General features: G+C 57.1%; 1 protein-coding gene across 1 annotated transcript in view; it reads right to left on the bottom strand.

Annotated features, from left to right (window-relative positions):
* Positions 1 to 4241: 4241 nt before the first annotated feature.
* Positions 4242 to 19436, bottom strand: part of EPB41L1 (erythrocyte membrane protein band 4.1 like 1) — a 30450-nt gene continuing 15255 nt past the window's right edge. Inside the window, exons 14-21 of the mRNA XM_075721377.1 lie at positions 12579 to 12977; positions 11106 to 11216; positions 10619 to 10717; positions 10374 to 10436; positions 9374 to 9469; positions 8305 to 8385; positions 7244 to 7360; positions 4242 to 4364 (exon numbers count right to left, since the gene is read on the bottom strand). Coding sequence (XP_075577492.1) covers positions 4242 to 4364; positions 7244 to 7360; positions 8305 to 8385; positions 9374 to 9469; positions 10374 to 10436; positions 10619 to 10717; positions 11106 to 11216; positions 12579 to 12977 — 1089 coding nt within the window. The remainder of the gene's footprint in view (positions 4365 to 7243; positions 7361 to 8304; positions 8386 to 9373; positions 9470 to 10373; positions 10437 to 10618; positions 10718 to 11105; positions 11217 to 12578; positions 12978 to 19436) is intronic.

The following is a 19436-nucleotide window of genomic DNA, read 5'->3' as shown; positions in this document are numbered from 1 at the left end:
GGCCCGGGCAGGCCGCGACCACGACAACCACCCCCACCGCCCGCTCCGCGCCGAAATGTGCCCGGGCGGCACCGCGGTTCCGGGCACCGGGGTTCCGGGCACCGCGGTTCCGGGCACCGGGGTTCCGGGCACAAACCGTTCCGGGCACAAACCGTTCCGGGCACCGGGGTTCCGGGCACAGCCGTTCCGGGCTGTCGCGACTGCAGGTTTTGTGAATCCTGCCGATTATGTTAATTTCTCGTGAATGAGTGACTTGACACAGTTTGATCTAGTAGCAGTTTAGAATCTACTTGTGACGCATTGCAGGATTTGATTGTGATATTTCAATAGCAGCGCCGTCACCGGTGGTTAACAAAGTGATTAGACAAAATTGATCAAAACAGCGACTTAGGGACAGGCCCAAAGGCGGCAAGGTTCACTCTGTTACTGCATGGAAGTGCGTAAAGGGAAATTAAGTTACGCTGAGTTGGAATGATTCACAGGGATTGCATACACAGGGGGTAAGGGGGACCCTGCCGTTGAGTCACGGGGTTCAGAACGGACCCCCGTGCTTCAGAACGGACCCCCGTGCTTCAGAACGGAGCCCCGTGCTTCAGAACGGAGCCCCGTGCTTCAGAATGGACCCCCGTGCTTCAGAATGGAGCCCCGTGCTTCAGAACGGAGCCCTGTGCTTCAGAACGGACCCCCGTGCTTCAGAACAGAGCCCCGTGCTTCAGAACGGACCCCCGTGCTTCAGAACGGAGCCCCGTGCTTCAGAACGGACCCCCGTGCTTCAGAACGGAGCCCCGTGCTTCAGAATGGACCCCCGTGCTTCAGAACGGAGCCCCGTGCTTCAGAATGGAGCCCCGTGCTTCAGAACGGAGCCCCGTGCTTCAGAACGGAGCCCCGTGCTTCAGAACGGACCCCCGTGCTTCAGAACGGAGCCCCGTGCTTCAGAACGGACCCCCGTGCTTCAGAACGGAGCCCCGTGCTTCAGAACGGAGCCCTGTGCTTCAGAACGGACCCCCGTGCTTCCTAAACTTTCCAGAGAGGAGTCTGGGTGCGGCTGGGTCCCGTCTTAAACCATTGACCAAGTCTGAGACTATGCGAATAAGGATAATGCAGCTGTGTAAGACTCACTTTGTAATTAAATCATGCATCTACAGACTACTTAAATTGATTTACACACAATTACACACAGATGTATAAGGAATACCTGTTAAAAATTCCCCTCGAGTTCAGCGAAATACGCTGAACGCCTCAGCATTTCTCAGCGGGCGAGGGTTGAGCCTCCAGGAGTGAAGGGTTTCGGCCCAGGCTCCACTGTCAGTCTTCAGCGATGGGCCTCCAATTTTAGCAAACTTTAATAAGAGTTTAGGAGGGGGGGATGCAGCACCACACAGGCGGCCATGCCCACAGCCCCCAGCGGGCAGGGGTCCCCCGGCTCCCCAGCCCCCCAAGCCCAGCAGTGGCTCCCCTTGGCCCTCCATGGCTGGCAGCCGCTCCGCTCCAACCCAACGTCCCCAAAATAAGGGCTCATACCCCCCCTCCCCCTCCAGCTGGCAGCCATTCCCCCGGGCCCCCAGTCCTCCGAGCCAGACTGAGAGCCCCGCAGCGGGACAGACGGACAAGAGCTCTGCAGTGGGACAGAGGGACAAGAGCTCCACAGCAGGACAGAGGGACAAGAGCTCCACAGCAGGACAGAGGGACAAGAGCTATCCAGTAGGACAGATGGACAAGAGCTCCACAGCAGGACAGAGGGACAAGAGCCCTGCAGCAGGACAGACGGACAAGAGCTCTGCAGCAGGACAGAGGGACAAGAGCCCTGCAGCAGGACAGACGGACAAGAGCCCTGCAGCGGGACAGACAGACAAGAGCTCCGCAGCGGGACAGAGGGACAAGAGCCCTGCAGCGGGACAGATGGACAAGAGCTCCACAGAGGGACAGAGGGACAAGAACCCTGCAGCAGGACAGACGGACAAGAGCCCTGCAGCGGGACAGAGGGACAAGAGCCCTGCAGTGGGACAGATGGACAAGAGCTCCACAGCAGGACCGAGGGACAAGAGCCCTGCAGCAGGACAGATGGACAAGAGCCAGGCAGCAGGACAGATGGACAAGAGCCCTGCAGCAGGACAGACAGACCGAGAGCCCCACAGAGGGACGGACACACGGAGACCCGCGCGGTGGCCTGGACACGCAGGGACCTTCGCAGCGAGGCAGACGTAGGAGGCCCTGCGGCAGGACAGACGCCCTCCCGGCACCGCGGCAGAGCCAGGCTCCTCGGGGACGGCAGCCGCCGCCTCCTCGCGCCGCGCTCTGAGCACCCTCACAGCCGCCTCCGCCGCCCCACGCGCGCACCTGAGCCTCGGCAGCTGCCACACGAAGCCGCTCCCGGCTCCACGGCCGCGACGCCCAGCCTGGCGGCACTTTCGCTGTAGGCAGCGCAGAGCCCGGTGTTTCCACGTGCAGACCCCGGTTGCGAGGTTCCCCCCTGTCCCGGTTTCGGCTGGGGATAGAGTTAATTTTCTTCCTAGCAGCAGGCACAGTGCTCTGTTTTGGATTTAGTAGGAGAAGAATGCTGATAACACGCTGATGGTTTAGTTGTCGCTCAGTGCTGCTTATGCCAGTCAAGGGCTTTTCAGCTTCCCATGCTCTGCCAGGGGCACAAGAAGCTGGGAGGGGGCACAGCCAGAAGAGTTGATGCAAACTGCCCCAAGGGCCATTCCATACCATACGGCGTCATGCCCAGTATAGAAACTGGGGGGGGTTGGCCGGGGAGCAGCGATCGCTGCTCGGGAACTGGCTGGGCATCGGTCGGCGGGTGGTGAGCAATTGCATTGTGCATCGCTTGCTTTGTATATTATTATTACTATTATCATTATTATATTGTTATTATTATCATTACTATTTTACTTTCTTTCAATTATTAAACTGTTCTTATCTCACCCCAGGAGTGTTTCTCACCCTCACTCCTCCGATTCTCTCCCCCATCCCATCGGGGCAGGGGCAGCGATGGCTGCGTGGTGCTGAGCTGCTGCCTGGGGCTGAGCCACGACACCCCCTTCGCTTCTCCATCCCCTTGGTAGGAAAGAGTCCAGTGAGGCCCCGAGCTGGTTTAGCATCAAACACATTTATTTCACTTTTATTGAATACAAGAACAGTGAGCACACACGCATACACCACCGAGCACTGAAAATGAGTATGACCGAAGGGGGGAGAGGGAGAACAAGGGAAGAGAAAAGGAGAGTTAGTGAAGGAACAACAGAGCGTTGCAGTTGGTTGGTAAGGTGCTTCTCAAAGAAAAAAATAAATATTATTGTTATTGTTACTGTTATTATTACTCATGCAATCGCAGGCCAGGTTTGGAATGAATTTGTGGGATCAGGTAAAAACAGGCACTCGTGTCTCCCGCCCCTTTCGACAGAAAGGCCCCTGGAAGGAAACAAGCCGTGGTCAGCTATCTGAAACGGAGCCGGGCGATGGGCAGGCGATGGGAGCTGCGCCCGCGGGGGCCTCAGCTGTTGCTGAGCAGCAGAAACCCACCCCTCGCCAGGCGAACAAGCAGTGAGCTTTTTTCTTTCCTTTTTTTCTTTTTTTTTTTTCTTTTTTTTTTTTTTTTTTTTAAGGTTTTTAAACACTGTCACCCATTAAGCACTCTGCGGAAGCCACGGACTGGATCTGCTCACTCCAAACGTAACGCACCTCAGTCCAAGCGCACGTCAAGTCTAACTCTGTAAGGCCGCTAATTTCGACAGGAACCTTCGCTTTCACAGCTGCGCGCAATGTCCAGAGCAAGTACCGAGTTTCGCAGTAGCCTCTGGCGGGTTGTAAGGGTGCCAAAGCGAGACGGGCTCCTCCGCCACCCCCCTCTCCTTCTGCAAGCGCCACTGCTGATTACAGCTGGTTGGGGCGCATCGGAAAAGGAAAAGCAAGCAAAGCAGCCTCTTTGCAACTGCCTTAACGCTTTTTTTGGTTGGGGGGGGGGTCTGCTCTCTAAAGCTGAAGGCGAGTGGATGGCAGCTGGGGAGACCCTCACGACCTGGCAGCGCCGGCGCCGGCCAGCAGCGCTGCCCGCTTCCCAAGCAGCCTGTGCTCGCGCCTCTTGCGTGCAGGAGAAAGCTCTCCGGCAGAAGGAGAACAGGCTTCGCCGGGACGTGCTGGCAAGCAACCGGGAGCCGCGGCTGCCAGCGAGCAGGCTCTCCCCCAGGACAGCGAAGGCGCTGAGCGGAGCCTGCCCGTGGCGCGGGCTCTCCTGCTCGCCGTCATCCTCCCAGCCGCTGCAGGACCTGGCGAAACGCGCCTATCTCTGGGCACAGTCTGCGCGAGGGGTGGGAGACTAAAGGCAAAATGGTGCAGAATCGTGGGCCCTCCTGTTTCCGCAGGAGCTAGAGACAATTCCAAGAAGGAAACCCATTTATTTCCTTTCCGATTTTGGTTCCGAGTCTACCCTAACTGCCCGGTTCACAGTGTACGAGGCCCTGCGCTTGGCCCACGATCCCCTTTCAAAGGCAGCCGTAGAGGAAGCCTGTGGCTAAAAGGCCGAGCTGGGATGAGCCGGGGGAAGGCAGCTCCACCGACACCTCCTCGACGCCGACATCTCCTGCGCCTCGGTGCCCTCGGCCAGCCTGGGCTGCTGGGGATGCTCTGCGGCGACGGAGACGGCACGGTCCCTCCGCTGCCCGTCCCCAGGCAGGCTGGGCAAGGCGGGGCAGAAACAACCCCTCTGCCTTCGACCCTACTAGAAAGCTCGAGTAACTTCATCACTGGGATCCGGAAACAAAGCAAAACCACCCCAACCACCGGCACGGCTCAGCGGGCTGGAGAGGAGCGGTGAAGGCAGTCCTGCGGCTGCCACCTTGCTCCCAGCTGACTCCCTGGGTGGGGGCCGGGGAGATGATCCTGCCTACAGCTGCCGCAGCCTCCACCTCCTTCCCTGCCCCTCCGAGTCACCACTGACCCTCCAAATCCAACCGCCGAACGCCGCACATCAGCCGGCGGCACATCTCCCGTCTCTTGCCCTCTCCCCTTCCCCCCGAAAACAGCAGCCGCTGAAACCCTCCCCATTCTCTTCTTGCAGGACTGAGAGTCCCGCGCGTGATCCAAGAGTCTCAAAATACACCAACCACAGTCGATCAAAGAGATAATAATTTAAAAATGTTGTCGTCATATTTACCAGCACTGTTGAATTATTTCAGTATTGTTCCCTCCCTCCCCCCTCGTTATATATAATAATATACATAACTTAAATGCACATCCATATGAAACCCCTACAGGCTGCTTTTTTATAAATGAGAAACCATATACATATCATTTGTTTTGTTTGAAATGAAATCCATTCTTAAATACCTTCAGAGAACAAGAGGTTGGACAAGTGCACAGAGAAGAAGGTAAGGAACGGAAGGGGAAGAGTTAACAGAACCCCAAAAGATGCAAAAGAACCGGCATGGAATGAGGAGAAGGGTGAAACCACACTTGCAAATCGGAAAAATAACTCTAAGGTCATAAAGTCAATGTTTTTCTCTCTTCTTTCCAGAGGTGGGGAATGGTTTTGCTCCTGCTTGTGGTTTTTTATTTAAGTTTGCTTATTTCTTGCTTTGTTGCAAAGCAGTTTTCTTTTCCATTCAGTGTACCACAAATGAACTCATGATTGTGTATCCTTTAATGTAACATGCAAGATGGTGGCTTATTGTATCGTTAACAATATTATTGTTATTATTATGATTTTTTAAATCCTATTTTACCACCAATCCAGTAAATTCTTCAATTTATCTGCAAAGAGGGTTGGCTTTGTTTGGTGGTGGTGGTGTTTGCTATTCACTTCCAGCATATAGCAGCAGTGCAAGGATGCATTTTGTTTCCTGTTTTTATATATATATATATATATATGTATGTATGTATATATATATATAACATATTTGCTATTCCTTTTTTAAAAATTTTTGTCTCTCGCCATGAACATTGCAGCCAGGATGTCTATGTCTTGCTGACAAATCCAGCATGAATGCTCCTTCTCCGCTGTTCTCCAGGTTTGGATACAGATGCCGACTTCCACGGACATGTTGGTCAAGATTCCTGTACAAGGCAGATGGAAATGACCGGTCACGGGGTGCCGATTTCTTCGACTATAAAAGGGCTCCTCTTTGTAAGAGGGCACCGGACAGTGAAGTTGCAAACACTTGGGGCAACGGTTTGCACTTAATTACCAGGATCTCTGGTAATTAGCAGGAACTCTTAATTCACTGGGCTGGTGTTGGTCTAGGGGGAGCTAACGGTGAGTCACTGCACCCTTACTTTAAGCCATTCGATTAAAATTGGGTGGCTCCCTAAGTGATGCAGAAGTGCCTGGGCTTGCATGTTTGTACCGTGCAATAGGAGCCAAGATTAGGCAGGTGCAAGAGCCTCTTCTGACTTTCCAAGCTGCGTCGGAGCTGGCCGCTTTTCCAAGCTTAAAAGCTGCCAATCAAAATCTTCATATGACAAAGAAACACGAAGTCACTTTTCCAAAGAGGCCTCTGGAAACGCCCCTGCAGCCTGGCTGGCGGCAGAGCTCCTCATACATTTTTCCGCAGTGAAGCTGCCTCCAAAAGCTCCCCCTCTCCTTTCCCCCACGCTCCGCTGCCCCTCCGCTGCTCCGGCGCAGAGGTCTGTCGGGCTGTGCCACCACCCAAGAGCTGCAGCAACCCGGCTGACGGGGAGCAGCGGGGCCAGAGGAGGGGTTTCGAGTGGGGCAGGACTCCCCAGGCCAGCTTTGCCCTGAAGAAAAATGGGGCTGTGACCGCTTTGGGGCATCTGCGGGGAGGTGCAACCCTCCTGTGCTGCTGCCTGCACCTGCATGTGCATAAAAAGACAGCCGGGGGATCTGAATGGGACTAAAGAAAGCTCTTTTTTTTTTGCGAACGTCAGCCTGATACTCCTGGACTGCAGCCAAGTTTCTCAGCCCATCCACAAAACTGGTATCGCCTCTTTCCCTCCCCGCCCCAGGGGGACGAGCAGATCCTTTCTTCTTTTCGTGCAAACGACTCTGACCCCTCTGCTGAGCAGGACAGCAAGGTGACATCTCCAGAATTGCTTTTGGTGGTGTGGCACCGGCTTTCTAACCGCAACCAGGTGGCCGTGCCCGGAGGCACCATCACACCGGAACCGCTGGCCGAGAGCCGCCGCTCTCAGTGCCAAGGAGCAGCAGCACCCACCAGCACCCGCAGCCCAGTGACGTCCACCCCTCCCGCAGCAGGCAGAAATCATACCTGGGAACCTCTCCACCTACCTGAGGTTTCTTGTCCCTTTCCTCCGGAGAAGGTTCTGTTTCTCTGTATACCACAGCTTTGGTTACCAGCATGTCGGGATGCTGTAGTTTTGCCTCTTTGATTGCTAAAGCCAGAGCCTGGAAACCAGAAGGATGAAAGCACTGATCGGCTCTGCCCTGAAACCTGGCACACTTCTCTCAGACAGACAGCACCAGCGGACAGAAAGCAGCTGGAGCTGAGCGGGATTCCAAGAGGACAGGGATGCAGAGGTTCAAAGCCGAACCCCCAGCAGCCTAGCAGAAGAGGCTGGAGCCCGCCACTCCTCAGGGATGCGTACGCCCTTGGGATGCCTCATTCCCTGCCTTTCTCTTGCTGCTTTTTTCTGTGGAGATGCGCCATGTCCCAGGCTCCCTACTGAAACCCAAACAAAGGAACAGCAGCAGTTTCCTATGCAGCAAGACCCTAGAAAAATCTACAAGAATAAGCTAATTGAATTTATTATTACAATTTAAAAAAATCTAAAAATTATTTTAGAGCCTGTTAAATACTTTAGCTCTTTAATTTTTTCTTTTTAAGCAACAAATCCCAAAGAGTTAGGCCACAGGAAAATGACCCTGCAGCCCTGGAGATTTGTGTCAGTCTCTGTTATTTCACCGTAAACGTTTGTCACTTTTTGTTCCTCTGTCACAGAGGCAGATGGAAAACACCATCGCTTGGAGCGAGTCAGACCGTAGTGAAACTGTGCAGGGAAGAGAGGAAGAACCTGGGTCGCTGGAGTATTTCAACAGAGAAAGGGCAACTGGAAACGTGTTTTAAGCCAATAAAAAGGGGATCCCATCACTGGGCTCTGTGCTGGGACGTAACCTTTACCGCCGCTTCATTGCTGCAGTGGGCGCTGATGGGAGCTGGGCTTCATGTGGGTGCCACTGCACCCCGTGGGGACCTGCACCGCCAGACAGAGCCGGTCAAGGGGTTGTTTTTTGGAAAGAAGGAGTAAACAGGTACGAGCCAGAACCAGAAGCATGCGGCGCTGCCGCCGGGACAGCCAGAGCCAGGCAAAGCCAGGGCGTCCTGCTCCTACCTGGTCCTGGTCCACATCTTCGTCTCCTGTGATAATGATGCGCTTCTCTATTCGGGTCTCTGAAAACCCTCCTTTCACAGTCTGCACAACGAGAAGGGAAGCACTCACCCACAGCCGTCCGACAAGCCAGCTCCCGGCAGTCGTAGCTCTGCCCACAGGATGAGGGACAACACCAGCACCACCCTAGGAGCTCCCCCTGTAATTTAGCATATCTCCCGCTCCCCTCGACTTGGTGCATGCTTAGAACCGGCAAGACACGGCTGGCCACGGGTGGGGAGGAAAGGAAAAGGGCTGGGTGGCAAGTACCAAGCACCCCTCCTTCCTGCTCAGGTCCCTCACCGAGCTTCTGCTTTCATTTACGTGCACTTAATTTGGGAATGAAATGGCCATGGGTGAGGTCCTCTGAATGCAGCCTCGTCTCCTTCGTTTCCTAACATCGCTCCCCCTTGCCTGCGCCGCTCCAGCCCTAATAAACCCAAGACACCCCAGGCAGCTCCCATAGCTGACGCAAGGCCAGAAGCTCCAGCACGGCCGCTGCGGGCTTCTCGGGCCAGGGGGGCCTGGGGCCCGGCTCTAGGAGCCTTTGGGAACGCTCCCCCCAGTCGCACGGGCAGGGGCTCGCACGCACGCTGCTGGCACCCTAATTCCGAGTCCATTCCGCCCCTGCAGCTGGCTTCAGGAAGTCAGCGACACTGCACTCTGCTCTTCCTTCTCACCCCGCCGCCTCCCAGTCCAGCACCGAGCAGAGGCGGGCGCAGCACGCGTTCCCAGTCCCTGGGGGTGGCACGCAGGTGACGATGCCCGGCTGTCCCTGCCTGCCGTCCCCCGCGCTCAGGCCTGGCAGGCTGGGACGGGCAGCGCTGCAGGGCTGAGCCGGGCACGGGGCGCTCAGAGCCAGGCCACTGTGCCAGCTTGCCATCCCCCACGGGACAGCATACGCTTTTTTGGCTTGTAAGCAGCAGAGCGGCATTTTCTGCGGTACCAACCAGAGCATAAATCCACCCATCCTCAAATTCCAGTGGTTTGCATCCAGAATCCCCCCAGCTGCCCCTTTTGGAGCTGCTCTTACCTTGGTAACGTGGGTAGTGGTGGAAGTGGAGAGGGTTTCCGCAGTGGCACTGAATATGCTGGTGAGCGCTTCCTTCCCAGCGGAGCCGCTGGTGATCTGCGGGACAGAGAGCAGCGGCGTCAGCGGGGCTGCTCAGTGCTGGCTCCCGAAGAGCTGGGACCTTCCCAGCGGGATGCACCCGCTCAGCCACGCACGGGAGGGGAGAGCGCGGCAAGGGAAGAAAAGACGCTGCACCGTGCTTCCAACTGCACCTAGGTTTTTTGGGGGGGGCCAGGGAGAGGTTTCCACAGCTACCCCAAGCCCAGAGCTGCAGGAAAGGCCCTCTGCAGCGGGGAGATGATTTCACGGCTGTGTTCCGCTCTTCCCCATCCATCCTCGGGGCCACCCTAAGCGCAGAGCTCTCAGGCTACCTCTAGCTTTGTGCGTCCCGCTTTGCGTGGCGAGGGCTGGGAGGGCTGCCCTGGTTGCTCCAGCCACGCAGCGCCGGGCGCCTTGTCCCTGCTGCACAAAGCGACGAGCCTGGGGCAGCACGAGGCGTTTGGCCGGGCTTGGCTCCATCGAAATGAGGCACTCGAGTAGGAAAACGCTTTACACAGGAAAGCCGGCTGCCGGGCAGGGCTGTTGATGGCCGTCACCTCCGTGGGGAGTCAGGAGACTTTGAGTGTGGCCTTGGTGGCCAGGCAGGACACCCGGGGCTAAAGATATCTCAGCCTGCTGTGAGACTTCACCAGGCACTGGGCTATTTTTTAGGAATTACCCTCCTCCAGCAGATGCGCAAGGTGCATCTGGCACAGGAGAAAGGCCACGGGCGGGGGGTCCCCTGCCACCTTGCTGCCCAACCTTCCGAGCATCCTCCTGCTCTTCCCAGTACCAACACACGGGGCCAACAGTGCTGGGAACACGGGAGGGGGCCCTGTGGGACCAACCCCAGCCCCGCAGGGCTGCCTCCCCCCTTCCCCACCACGTGTCCTGGCTGGCGGTGCCATGTTCCCCCCCTCACCGGTGAGAGGGAGCGAAGGTCTGTCGTGGGAACGGCCCCTTTCCCAGCCTTGGTGCTGTGTTCCTGAAAGGAGAGCAGATGGGCACGTTGGCTTGGATGCAACACGGGGGGCAAACGCGGCAGGTCGCCCTCCGCAGACATCCCTGGTGGGGCAGGGTCCCCCCACGGCACAGCTGGCTCCGGTCGCCCTCCCCGGAGCGGAGGGACCGCGGCCCCCCACCTCTCGAGGGGCCACCCCCGCTTACTGAGGTCGCCGGTGCTGTCTCTGCGGTGCCAGTGTGAGCAGCAGCTGCGGCGTCCCTGCTGCCCGGGGTGTCCCTGCTGCCCGCGGTGCCTCCTTCCACCTGCCGACAAAGGAAACCTGGTGAGCCTGGGGCTGCCAGGGAGGGGGTGACACTTGCAGGGACACCATCCTTGCTGCCAGAGGAAGCTGGGGAGGACCACGAGGCCACGGACATGCACGGTGCAGCATGTAGGGTGGCCGTCACCCTCTGCAGATGTCCCATGCGCCAGCGCTGCCCAGCAGCACGGCAGAGGGGGCCAGGGATGCACACAGAATATCTCTGGCTGGGCTTCGGTTTGGTGTTTTGGGGTCTCCAGCAAGACAAGGGTGAGCAGAGGCCCCTGACCGCCCCACTCGGCCACCTGCCCTCCCAGCGCTGCTGCCTGGGAACAGGTTTTGCTGGACTGAGGCTCAGCAGAGCCATCGGGGAGCAGGAGCCACCACGTCACCTGGGCTGCATCCGTGGTCCCGAGCCGGTGGGGAGCGGAGCCATCTGCTTCAGGCTTCTTCATGACCGGCCGCAGGCCGACGGTCACAGCATCTGTTTTCAGGGCTGACGGCTGCAGAAGAAACACAGCAAGTCAGGCAGGGCTGTTGGCATCACACCCTGAGTGCTCCTTGCGCACCAGCCCCCACGAGCAGAGCGTCCCTGCCAGTGCCACACATGTACGACGTCCTGCAAGTGTCACGCCGAGCCCTACCCGGGCAAAGAGCAGAGGGCAGGCTGCTGCCCCGGGCAGACGGCCACCACGCAAAGTGCCCTGTGTGACTGGCATACCCATACCAAACCTGATGCTCTGTCCCTGGGGTTTTCAGGGATTTTATAGACACCATGGGTTAGGTCAAACCGGTCTTCAAAAGGTGGGTGAGACCCACCAAATCCATTTCGCTCGTGCCCCGCAGCAGGTTTATGATCTGCACCAGCTCCCGGTGGCTGTGGTTACACCCGGGGTGTCAGAACCTCAGGGAATGGAGGCAGATTTCCAGCACTCCCCCGCTACAGGGAACTGGAGCTGCCAAGGGGACGCTTAGCCAGCGCTCAGCATTCCCAAGCCATGGGGCACTGCGGAGCTCATCACCCACACCCACGGCCCCGCTGTGACGCTGGAGCCCATGGCGTCAGATGCTCCACGCAAGGGTTTCCAGGCTGGCTCAGAGAAAGCCCGCTCCAATTCTGCAGCTTTTTCCTGGCTCCAGGTACGGACTCACCCTGGCAGCTCCAGGCAGCGTCAGGGACTTACCTGCCCGGGCTGGAGGGAGGGCTGCCACGGCGCTGACCGGGCAGGAGATAGCCCTGGCCTGGTGCAGAGGCAAGGCTACTTTTCATCCGAGCCGGGGCTGGCTCTACTGTCCTCTCCCTGTGGCGTACGCTCAACTTCCACACACATGCCGCATGCATTTTTCTTAGCCCCGTTATAATCACTCCTGGCATAGGAGTGACCCTCCACGAGCTTTGGAGCAGCTCCTACAAGCCACTCTGTAAATCCCTCCCAGCCCCGGCACGACCAGAGAGGTTAGTTGGCAGCATATTTCTCTTCACTACACAAACTCGTCTCTGACTTCATGCAAAACACACGGACAGAGCCGCTGGTTAGTGACACGTGCCCTTCCCAGCTCCTGACATGCGGTAGTGCTGTGAGGGACGGGGTAGGCAGCCAAACGCAGGGGATTAAGAGATGACGATGACTTCTCCTGGTTAGCAGAGGCACAAAACACACGACAGAGCCATGCAACAAAGACGACAGCGTGCATCGGGGGAAACAGCTACACCAGACAGGAACCCGGGGATGTTTGAAAGCTAGCATGCTCTTCCAAACCAATGTGGGAGTGCACACCAGCGAGGCAATACTGGGCCCCGGGACAAGGCACATGGAGGTGTGACGGCACTGAGACAGTCTTGGTGGAATGGCGTCCCTGTGTACCTCTAGCTGGGAGACATCTGGGCTGGGCAGGGAGACCTTCTCCCCGCCTTTGACATCCTCTTCCAGTCCAGGAACTACTTTGTCAGTGTGCTGGAAGGAAACCAGGCCCTCATCTTCCGTTTCACTCTTGTCCTTGTCCAGCTCGGGCAAGCTCCGGGAGATGTCCTCAAAGGCTGTGCCGTGGAAGTCCCCGATCACCGTGAAGTCCACCTCTGCTTCCAGGCTGGAGGTTGAACTGACTGTGATGCTGGAGCATTTGCGCTCGATGGCCAGGTGGTTGTCCTTCAGAAAGACCGAGTCCTTCTCCTGGTCCTGCTCCTCGTCGCCGGTGTCACTCTCGGGAGCCCTGTGCCGAGGCGGCTTAGCTTTCTCCTCGGCGCCCTCCCTCAAGCCTGCTCTCTGAATGAGACACAATGGCGGAGAGAGACGGAGACAGTGAGCACCGCACGGCACGGCAGCACTGGCAGTGCCGATGGGGGAGAGGGGAGGAGGAAGAGGAGGAGAAAGAAGGCTGCAGCAAACATCACAGAGTAGAGTCAAACACAACTCAAGCATGGAGACTGAAACCTTTCTGACAGCAGCGACTTTGCAGGGGTGGGGTGGGGGGAGAAGGGTTATTCGATCTGATTTTGCCAAAAGTCTATTGGTAATTAATCATCTCCAAAAAGGGTCAGTCACACAGAAAAGCTCGGCCAGCTTGGAGGCACGTCAGCGCACCCGGTGGAAGCAGATGTGTGCAAAACAACAGGTCTGTTAAGACACATTCAGAAACAGCTCAGACACCAGTGCTATCGTTTGTCAGTAAGGTTGGGCACTCAAAAAAAAAAAAAAAAAACCAAAACAAAGGAAGGGAAAGAAAGAGAGAAGAGTTTGAAAGGAAAGGGCCCCATCAGCCACGCACGGTGAAGGAGAAGCAAAGGAGTGTGCCAATTCCACTGAGCATCCGCGTGGGCCCTGCGGAGCATCGCCCCGGGAGGAGGAGGACCAGCCCCGCCGGGGCTGCCCACCAGCCCGGCACGCCGGGGCAGCTGCCTGCGCCGGGGGGAGAATCTGCCCCACCGACACAACGCTCCCCCTCCAGCGGCCTCACGTGGCCGGGGTGAGCCTTAGGGATGAGCTGGTTGAGTGTTTGGTCAGTGTAATTGACAGCACGGTCAGAGCCAAAGGATGACCTCCCTCCGTTAGCTCTTCTCCAGACATGGACATACCTCTCAACTCTGCCATCAGAGGGTACATTTCCCCTCTCCACTTTGCCATGAAACCATGGGAAATCTAGACCCATGCTGGACTTTGGGAAATCTAGACCCATGCTGGACTTTGCATCTCGCTCTAGGCAGCTCTCCCTTAGGAACAGCTCTAAGCCCTCTGATGCCAGAGGAATCCCACCTCCTGGACTCTGGTCCAAGCGTTTGCAGCCAGAGCCATCCCCTCAATGGGCCAGGCTGTGCTGGCACAACCTTCCCTTGGCACTGCTGGGAGGTTGAGAGGTATGAGAAACAGGGTGCCAAACAAACTCAAGAGGAACACACCTGCGTACGTGTTTTCGTGTGTGTGTGTATGTATAAATCTATACATAACAGCTCTGCAATGGGGAGAGGAGCTGGAAGCACACAGTCCTCAGCTGGTTAAGGTGAGCTTTCGTACTACGGTAAGAAGCAGTTAGTAAAACAGCACTGAGACCTGGAAGACCACTGGAACAGCAGTCTTTAAATTCTCTTCTTTCAGGCTGGATTTTACTGACGGGTCAGATAAATCCTTTTCTTCCCCACTTGGTTCCTGAGATTTGCTCTGGATTAGAGAAAATGGTTAGTTGTAAGGAAATGAACTCTACAGGAGCTGATCTAGCGCTTACAAGAGCGAAGGAAGCTATTTCATCATCCAGCCACCAGCTTGCCGAAGACAGGGGAGGGTGGGTGAGGCCGGCGAGCTAAGCAAGAAGGGATATCAACGTAAGAAATGCGAGGGTGAAGCTGGAAGCGTGGGCACGCTGCTGCTAGGTGTGTGTGCGTGTCCGTGAGAGTCGCAGCTCCTTCAGCCACCCCCCATCTCCCTTTCTTGCTCCTGGACATGAAGCTCGGGCGCCCGCTCTCGGGTTTAGCGAGCGGCATTCTCCAGGGAGCCAAAATGTCGGGGGGAGTCACACAACAAAAGCTGATGAACCAACTGGCCAGCGGGTCTGCATTCAGCAAATAAGCCTGACCACACACACATACATAAAAGGACAGGGGATGCAAAGCGACTGCTGTCAGTCAATGGATGTGTGAGGAGCCACTGAACATGATAATAAAGAGCCACACAACATGCGCATGAACTTTCCGTCCGGACAGTTCATTGGAAGAGTTACCACGGCTTCTGCCAGTGTGAGTTCGCAGCCAGAGTCGGGGGAGGCCAGGTCAGCACTGTCTTCTCCTTCATGCTCCAGGTCAACAGAAACATCTTCCTTCAGAGAGAGAGGCTGGGAGGTGTCTCCTGAACCGGCCCCTTGCCCGAGGGCCAAGGAGCCCACACCGCACGCAGGTCCCACTGGCGTGACCGGCACCGCCGGCAGTGAGGCGAGGCCGGTGTTCAAAACCACGTCCTGCGCCAGACCCGTCTTCCCCTTTGCTTTTGCTGATGTCTCAGCTTCAGGCACACGCTCTTGCCCCTCCTGGGCTGCCCTTCGCTCTGCTTCGCTTTGCTCGAACATCTTAATCTTAGAGGCCACTGAGGTTTTCCTGTAGCTCTCGCTGTCCTGCCAGCTACCTGGGGCCACAGTGACATCTCCATGCTCCTGGGACACAGCTCCTGTCCTCTCAGCCACGCACATCGACGACCCAGGCTCTATTTGATGTGTCCCACTGCTCGCTTGCAGCTCTCCCCTGCCTTCACAGATCAAGGTGAAGAGCTGGTACGTCTTGCTTCCTTGACACAATCCTGCTACGGGGGAGTGGGAGTGTGGGACATCAGCAGCTTCTTTGGGAGGAGACTTGTCCTGTGGCGGCTGCTCCGGAGCAAGTTCACTGTCCCTGACGGTTTCTCCTCCTGTAGGGCTCCTGCCCTGCAGATCTTGTCCCGCATGAAACTCCAAGTCCCAGGGTGGCTCTTGCGCTTTGGGATCTGCAGTGTGGAGCTGCCCTCCAGCCACGGGACCCTCTTGGGGCAGGTCTCTTATTATGGCCTCAGTCGGTTGTTCTGGTTCTTCTGCTCTGGGAGGCAGCTCTTCCATGCAAGGGCTTTTGTCATGGGACAATTCTTCCATCCTACAGACTTCATCTCTGGTCACCTTCTCTGATGTGGGTCCTGTGTCCTGGAAGAGCTCTTTTATCATGGGCTTCTCCTCCTGGAGCAGCTCTTCTGTGGCAGGGACTTTGCTCCGGGTTGCCCTCGCTGTGACAGGGTCCATGTCCTGGGCCACCTCCCCTGTGGCCAGGTCTCCAACCTGGATCGGCTCTGCTGCAGCGTCTGTGTTTTGGGGTGGTCCTCCTGCAACAGGACTGGCACCTTGGTGTGGTTTCCATGTAGCAAAGCCCACGTCTTGGGGTTGTTCTTCAGGCTCAGGCTCGGCGCTCCTGCGTATTTCCACCTCTGCTACAGAGCTCATGTCCTTGGGCGCTCCTTTGCCTACCACAGGGCTTGCCTCCTCGCGTGCCACCTCCGCCGAGGCGTTGGCATCCTTGGGTATGCCCTCACCGCTTACAGGGCTGGTCCCCTGGGACGGGTCTCTGCCCTCAGGCTCAGCGCCCGGGGCTGGCTCTGCAGGGACGGGGCTGGATTGCTGGGGAAAGGGCGTAGGGGCAGGAGTGCTGGGTTTATCCCCCTCTGACCCCGCGGTGGTGTGAGGGTGGCCCTGCCGAGGCACAGCTGACGGAGGCGACTTGGTCTCTATCTCTTCCATCTGAAGAACCACTCTGGCACTTTCCTCCTTGTCGCTGTCTGCTCCAGTCCTTCCCGAGAGCCCCTCCACTGCTGTGCAGATGTCCGGGCTCTGTACTGGGCTCCCTCTGTGCTCCTCAGCCCCGCGGCCGTCCCCTGCCAGGCCACATGGCTTCAAGCCTCCCACTGGGCTTTGCAGATCCGTCTCCTCTGGTCCCACCTCTCGGGAACGCGGTAGAGCTTCACCTCCCTTGGGTGCTTCGCAGCCTGTCAGCCCAGCAGATGTTTTCTCTTGCTGCAGGGGCAGCCCTTCCTCCCACCCCGAGGTGGGACGTCCCGCCAGGCTGGTCCCATCACGGCCTGTCCCAGGCTGCTCCGGTGCTTCAGCAGGTTTTCCAGATACTGCCCTGTGTTGCTGACTTTCTGGGGAAGGGGGTTGGAACCCCTCTGCTGCAGGTGCCGTGTGCCCGGATCCCTCCCTGGACGTGTTCACAGTGGCTTCTGGTCTCTCCTCCAAGCCAAGCCATCCGCCACTCTCCGAGAGCAGGTGTGTTTTACTGTCCTTCGCCTCTACCTCTGGATCTCCTAAGTAGATGATCCGCTGGGTTGCAGAAGTCTCCGAGCTGTCGTCACTAGCCTTCACTTTAATTTTAATGAGCTCTGTGGCTGCGGCCGGCACTCTGGCCTCCTGCTTCCTGGAGGCTGCAGAAGCACGCTCCTTGGAGACCACCTCGCTTTCTCCCTGGGGAGGCTCTGGCCCCAAAATCTTGCCCCTTTGCGTCTCTTCAGGCTGCTGACATGGCTTGGGCAGACCTGGCTCGCTGGTGGTTGCTTCCTCACCCTGCTCCTGGGGCTCCTCCTCCATGCTCTCAGCTGGCCGGCGCTCTGCCTCCTGGCTGGGCTCCCCCCTGGTTTCCTTCTCATAGATCTCATCCTCCCAGACAGACTCAAAATCCTCTGGACTAGCGATCATTTTTGCTCTCGTCCGGGTATCCAGGGCTGCATCTGCTGGCTCTTCCTGGCCTGCCACTTCCTTGGCTTTCCCTACTGCCATCTCCACTTTTGGTACACTCGCGCTCATTTTCACCTCTGAGGTACCTGCATGTGCTTCTTCTTTCTTGACTCCCAGAGCTTTCTTTAGAGCTACCGCTTCCAGCCTAGGAGTTTCTCTCTCTATAAATACCCAATGCTCCGAGCCCTGCATTGCAATTGGAGCAAGAAGAGTTAGCATCAAACATACTTTACCTAACTGCTGATGACTGCTGTCATGAGTAACAGAAAGCTCATCTGCCTCGGACAGGGCTGACTAAATTATTATTATTATTCATGCAAGAGTAGAGGCAGGGTCTATACAAAGAGCCTGGCAACTTGCTGATGGAGAGAAGGGACTGAAAATAAGGGGGCTGATGCCGGGACGGGGACTGAGCCCCTCTATCCTCTCCAGGGACTGTGTTTTGCTCTGGGCGGTGGCTCACTGACATACCTGCAATATCTGCAGCTTTGTTGGAAGTATGGAAGCGGGAGCAATGCTCCCAGCAGACACATTAACAGCCATCGGGGCATCTCTCATGAGGCAGGGGAACACAGCTGGTTAAACCCAACTGGGACTCCCCATCTGACTCCTGTTTTCAGCTGGCTCTAGCAATCTCCATGTGCAAAGGGTGAGATTTCACTGTCGGCAACGCTCTGTGTTTTGAGTAGCTTCACTCTCAGCTTCATCCACGTGCCCTAAGACTACGTCAGACTGCCAGGAGCGTGAGCAAGAAAAGAAACCACCTTTAGGCATCAGAAAGGCCCTTTCCCCTTCTTACCAAATGCTGCAGCTCAGATTCACTCCCAAGTCCATCGTTCCTTTCCAGCTCTCCAGGGAAATCTCATCAGAAGCAATTATTTAGCAGAGGTTTCTAGCAATGCTGAAACCAAGCGGTTCAGAAAATGTAACCTGTAAAAGGTTACCCGTGAAACGTAAAAGAAGACCACGGGCTTGGCAGCTGAGACAGCTACGGGTACTGCAGCAAGGACCAAGCAAAGGTTGTGGAGCATCCTGCAGCAAGGACACAGCGGGTATGCGATCGACCACGCAGTGCGTCTGTGCTGCTGTGCAGGGGAGGGTGCTAGATTACTGTTACTACGTACACTTTGTACATTCACGTGCTTGTCCTGCAAGACAGCTAAAGACTTCATAAATGCCGAGAACAAAGCGCTGCTAAAATCCAACCACTTCTGGAACGGAAGGTAGAAAATAACCCACGAGAAGACAGGAAAACATTTGCACCGAGGAGGAAGCCCAGCAGCCTCCCCAGCCATCCTACTGCAGGCAGCACAGGCGTGAAGGGCAATGCTGTGGGCAGGGTCCTGCGGAGCCCACCACGGGGCTGGCTCTGCCCGTGACACAGGCTGCCGGGGCACCAGCCCGCGGGCAGAGCCAGCGTCCCTTCTGCAGGCTGGGCGAGACCCTCTGCGGCACCGGGGTGCTCTCCAGCCCCGGGGAGCAGGGGGCCGGCTGCCCGCTCCCCGCTCAAACTAGGAAAAATAATCCATGAAAACGTGAGCCGTGCCCCGCGCAGGGGTGTCAGGGTGGACGTTTGGACCAGTTGCACCTGAACTGGAAACCTAACAACTGATATCGAATAAGGGGAAACAGGGGGGCAGAGGGAAGCAGAGTGAGAGGGAAGGGAAAAGAAGATGAGGTTAGAGGAGAGAGAGAGAAAGGAGGAAACCCAATTGCTAGGGGAAGGGCTTCCACAAGGAGGGGCATCAGAAACTGCTGAAAGCCCCCAGCAGAAAAACGCCACCTCCCAGCTCCTGCCTTCCTTACCAGGTGCCAAAGCAAGCAAAGCTCCCCAGGCACAGTGCCCCAGGCCTTGCCCTGGCAGCAGCCGGGCAAGCAGCAGACGTCGCGCCTGCCCCCCTGCCCCGGGCTCTGGCAAGAGCGTGGCTGCCCCCTGAAAATCCCCCGCGAGTGCCACCGCGGGGGCTGCGCGCGGGTACGGCCTGCCGCTGGCC

The sequence above is a fragment of the Pelecanus crispus genome, chromosome 14 (genome assembly GCF_030463565.1).
Source record: "Pelecanus crispus isolate bPelCri1 chromosome 14, bPelCri1.pri, whole genome shotgun sequence".
NCBI classification, from domain to species: Eukaryota; Metazoa; Chordata; class Aves; order Pelecaniformes; family Pelecanidae; genus Pelecanus; species Pelecanus crispus.
Note: the sequence above shows the minus strand (reverse complement) of the source record. Positions and strands in the feature narration are given on the sequence as shown.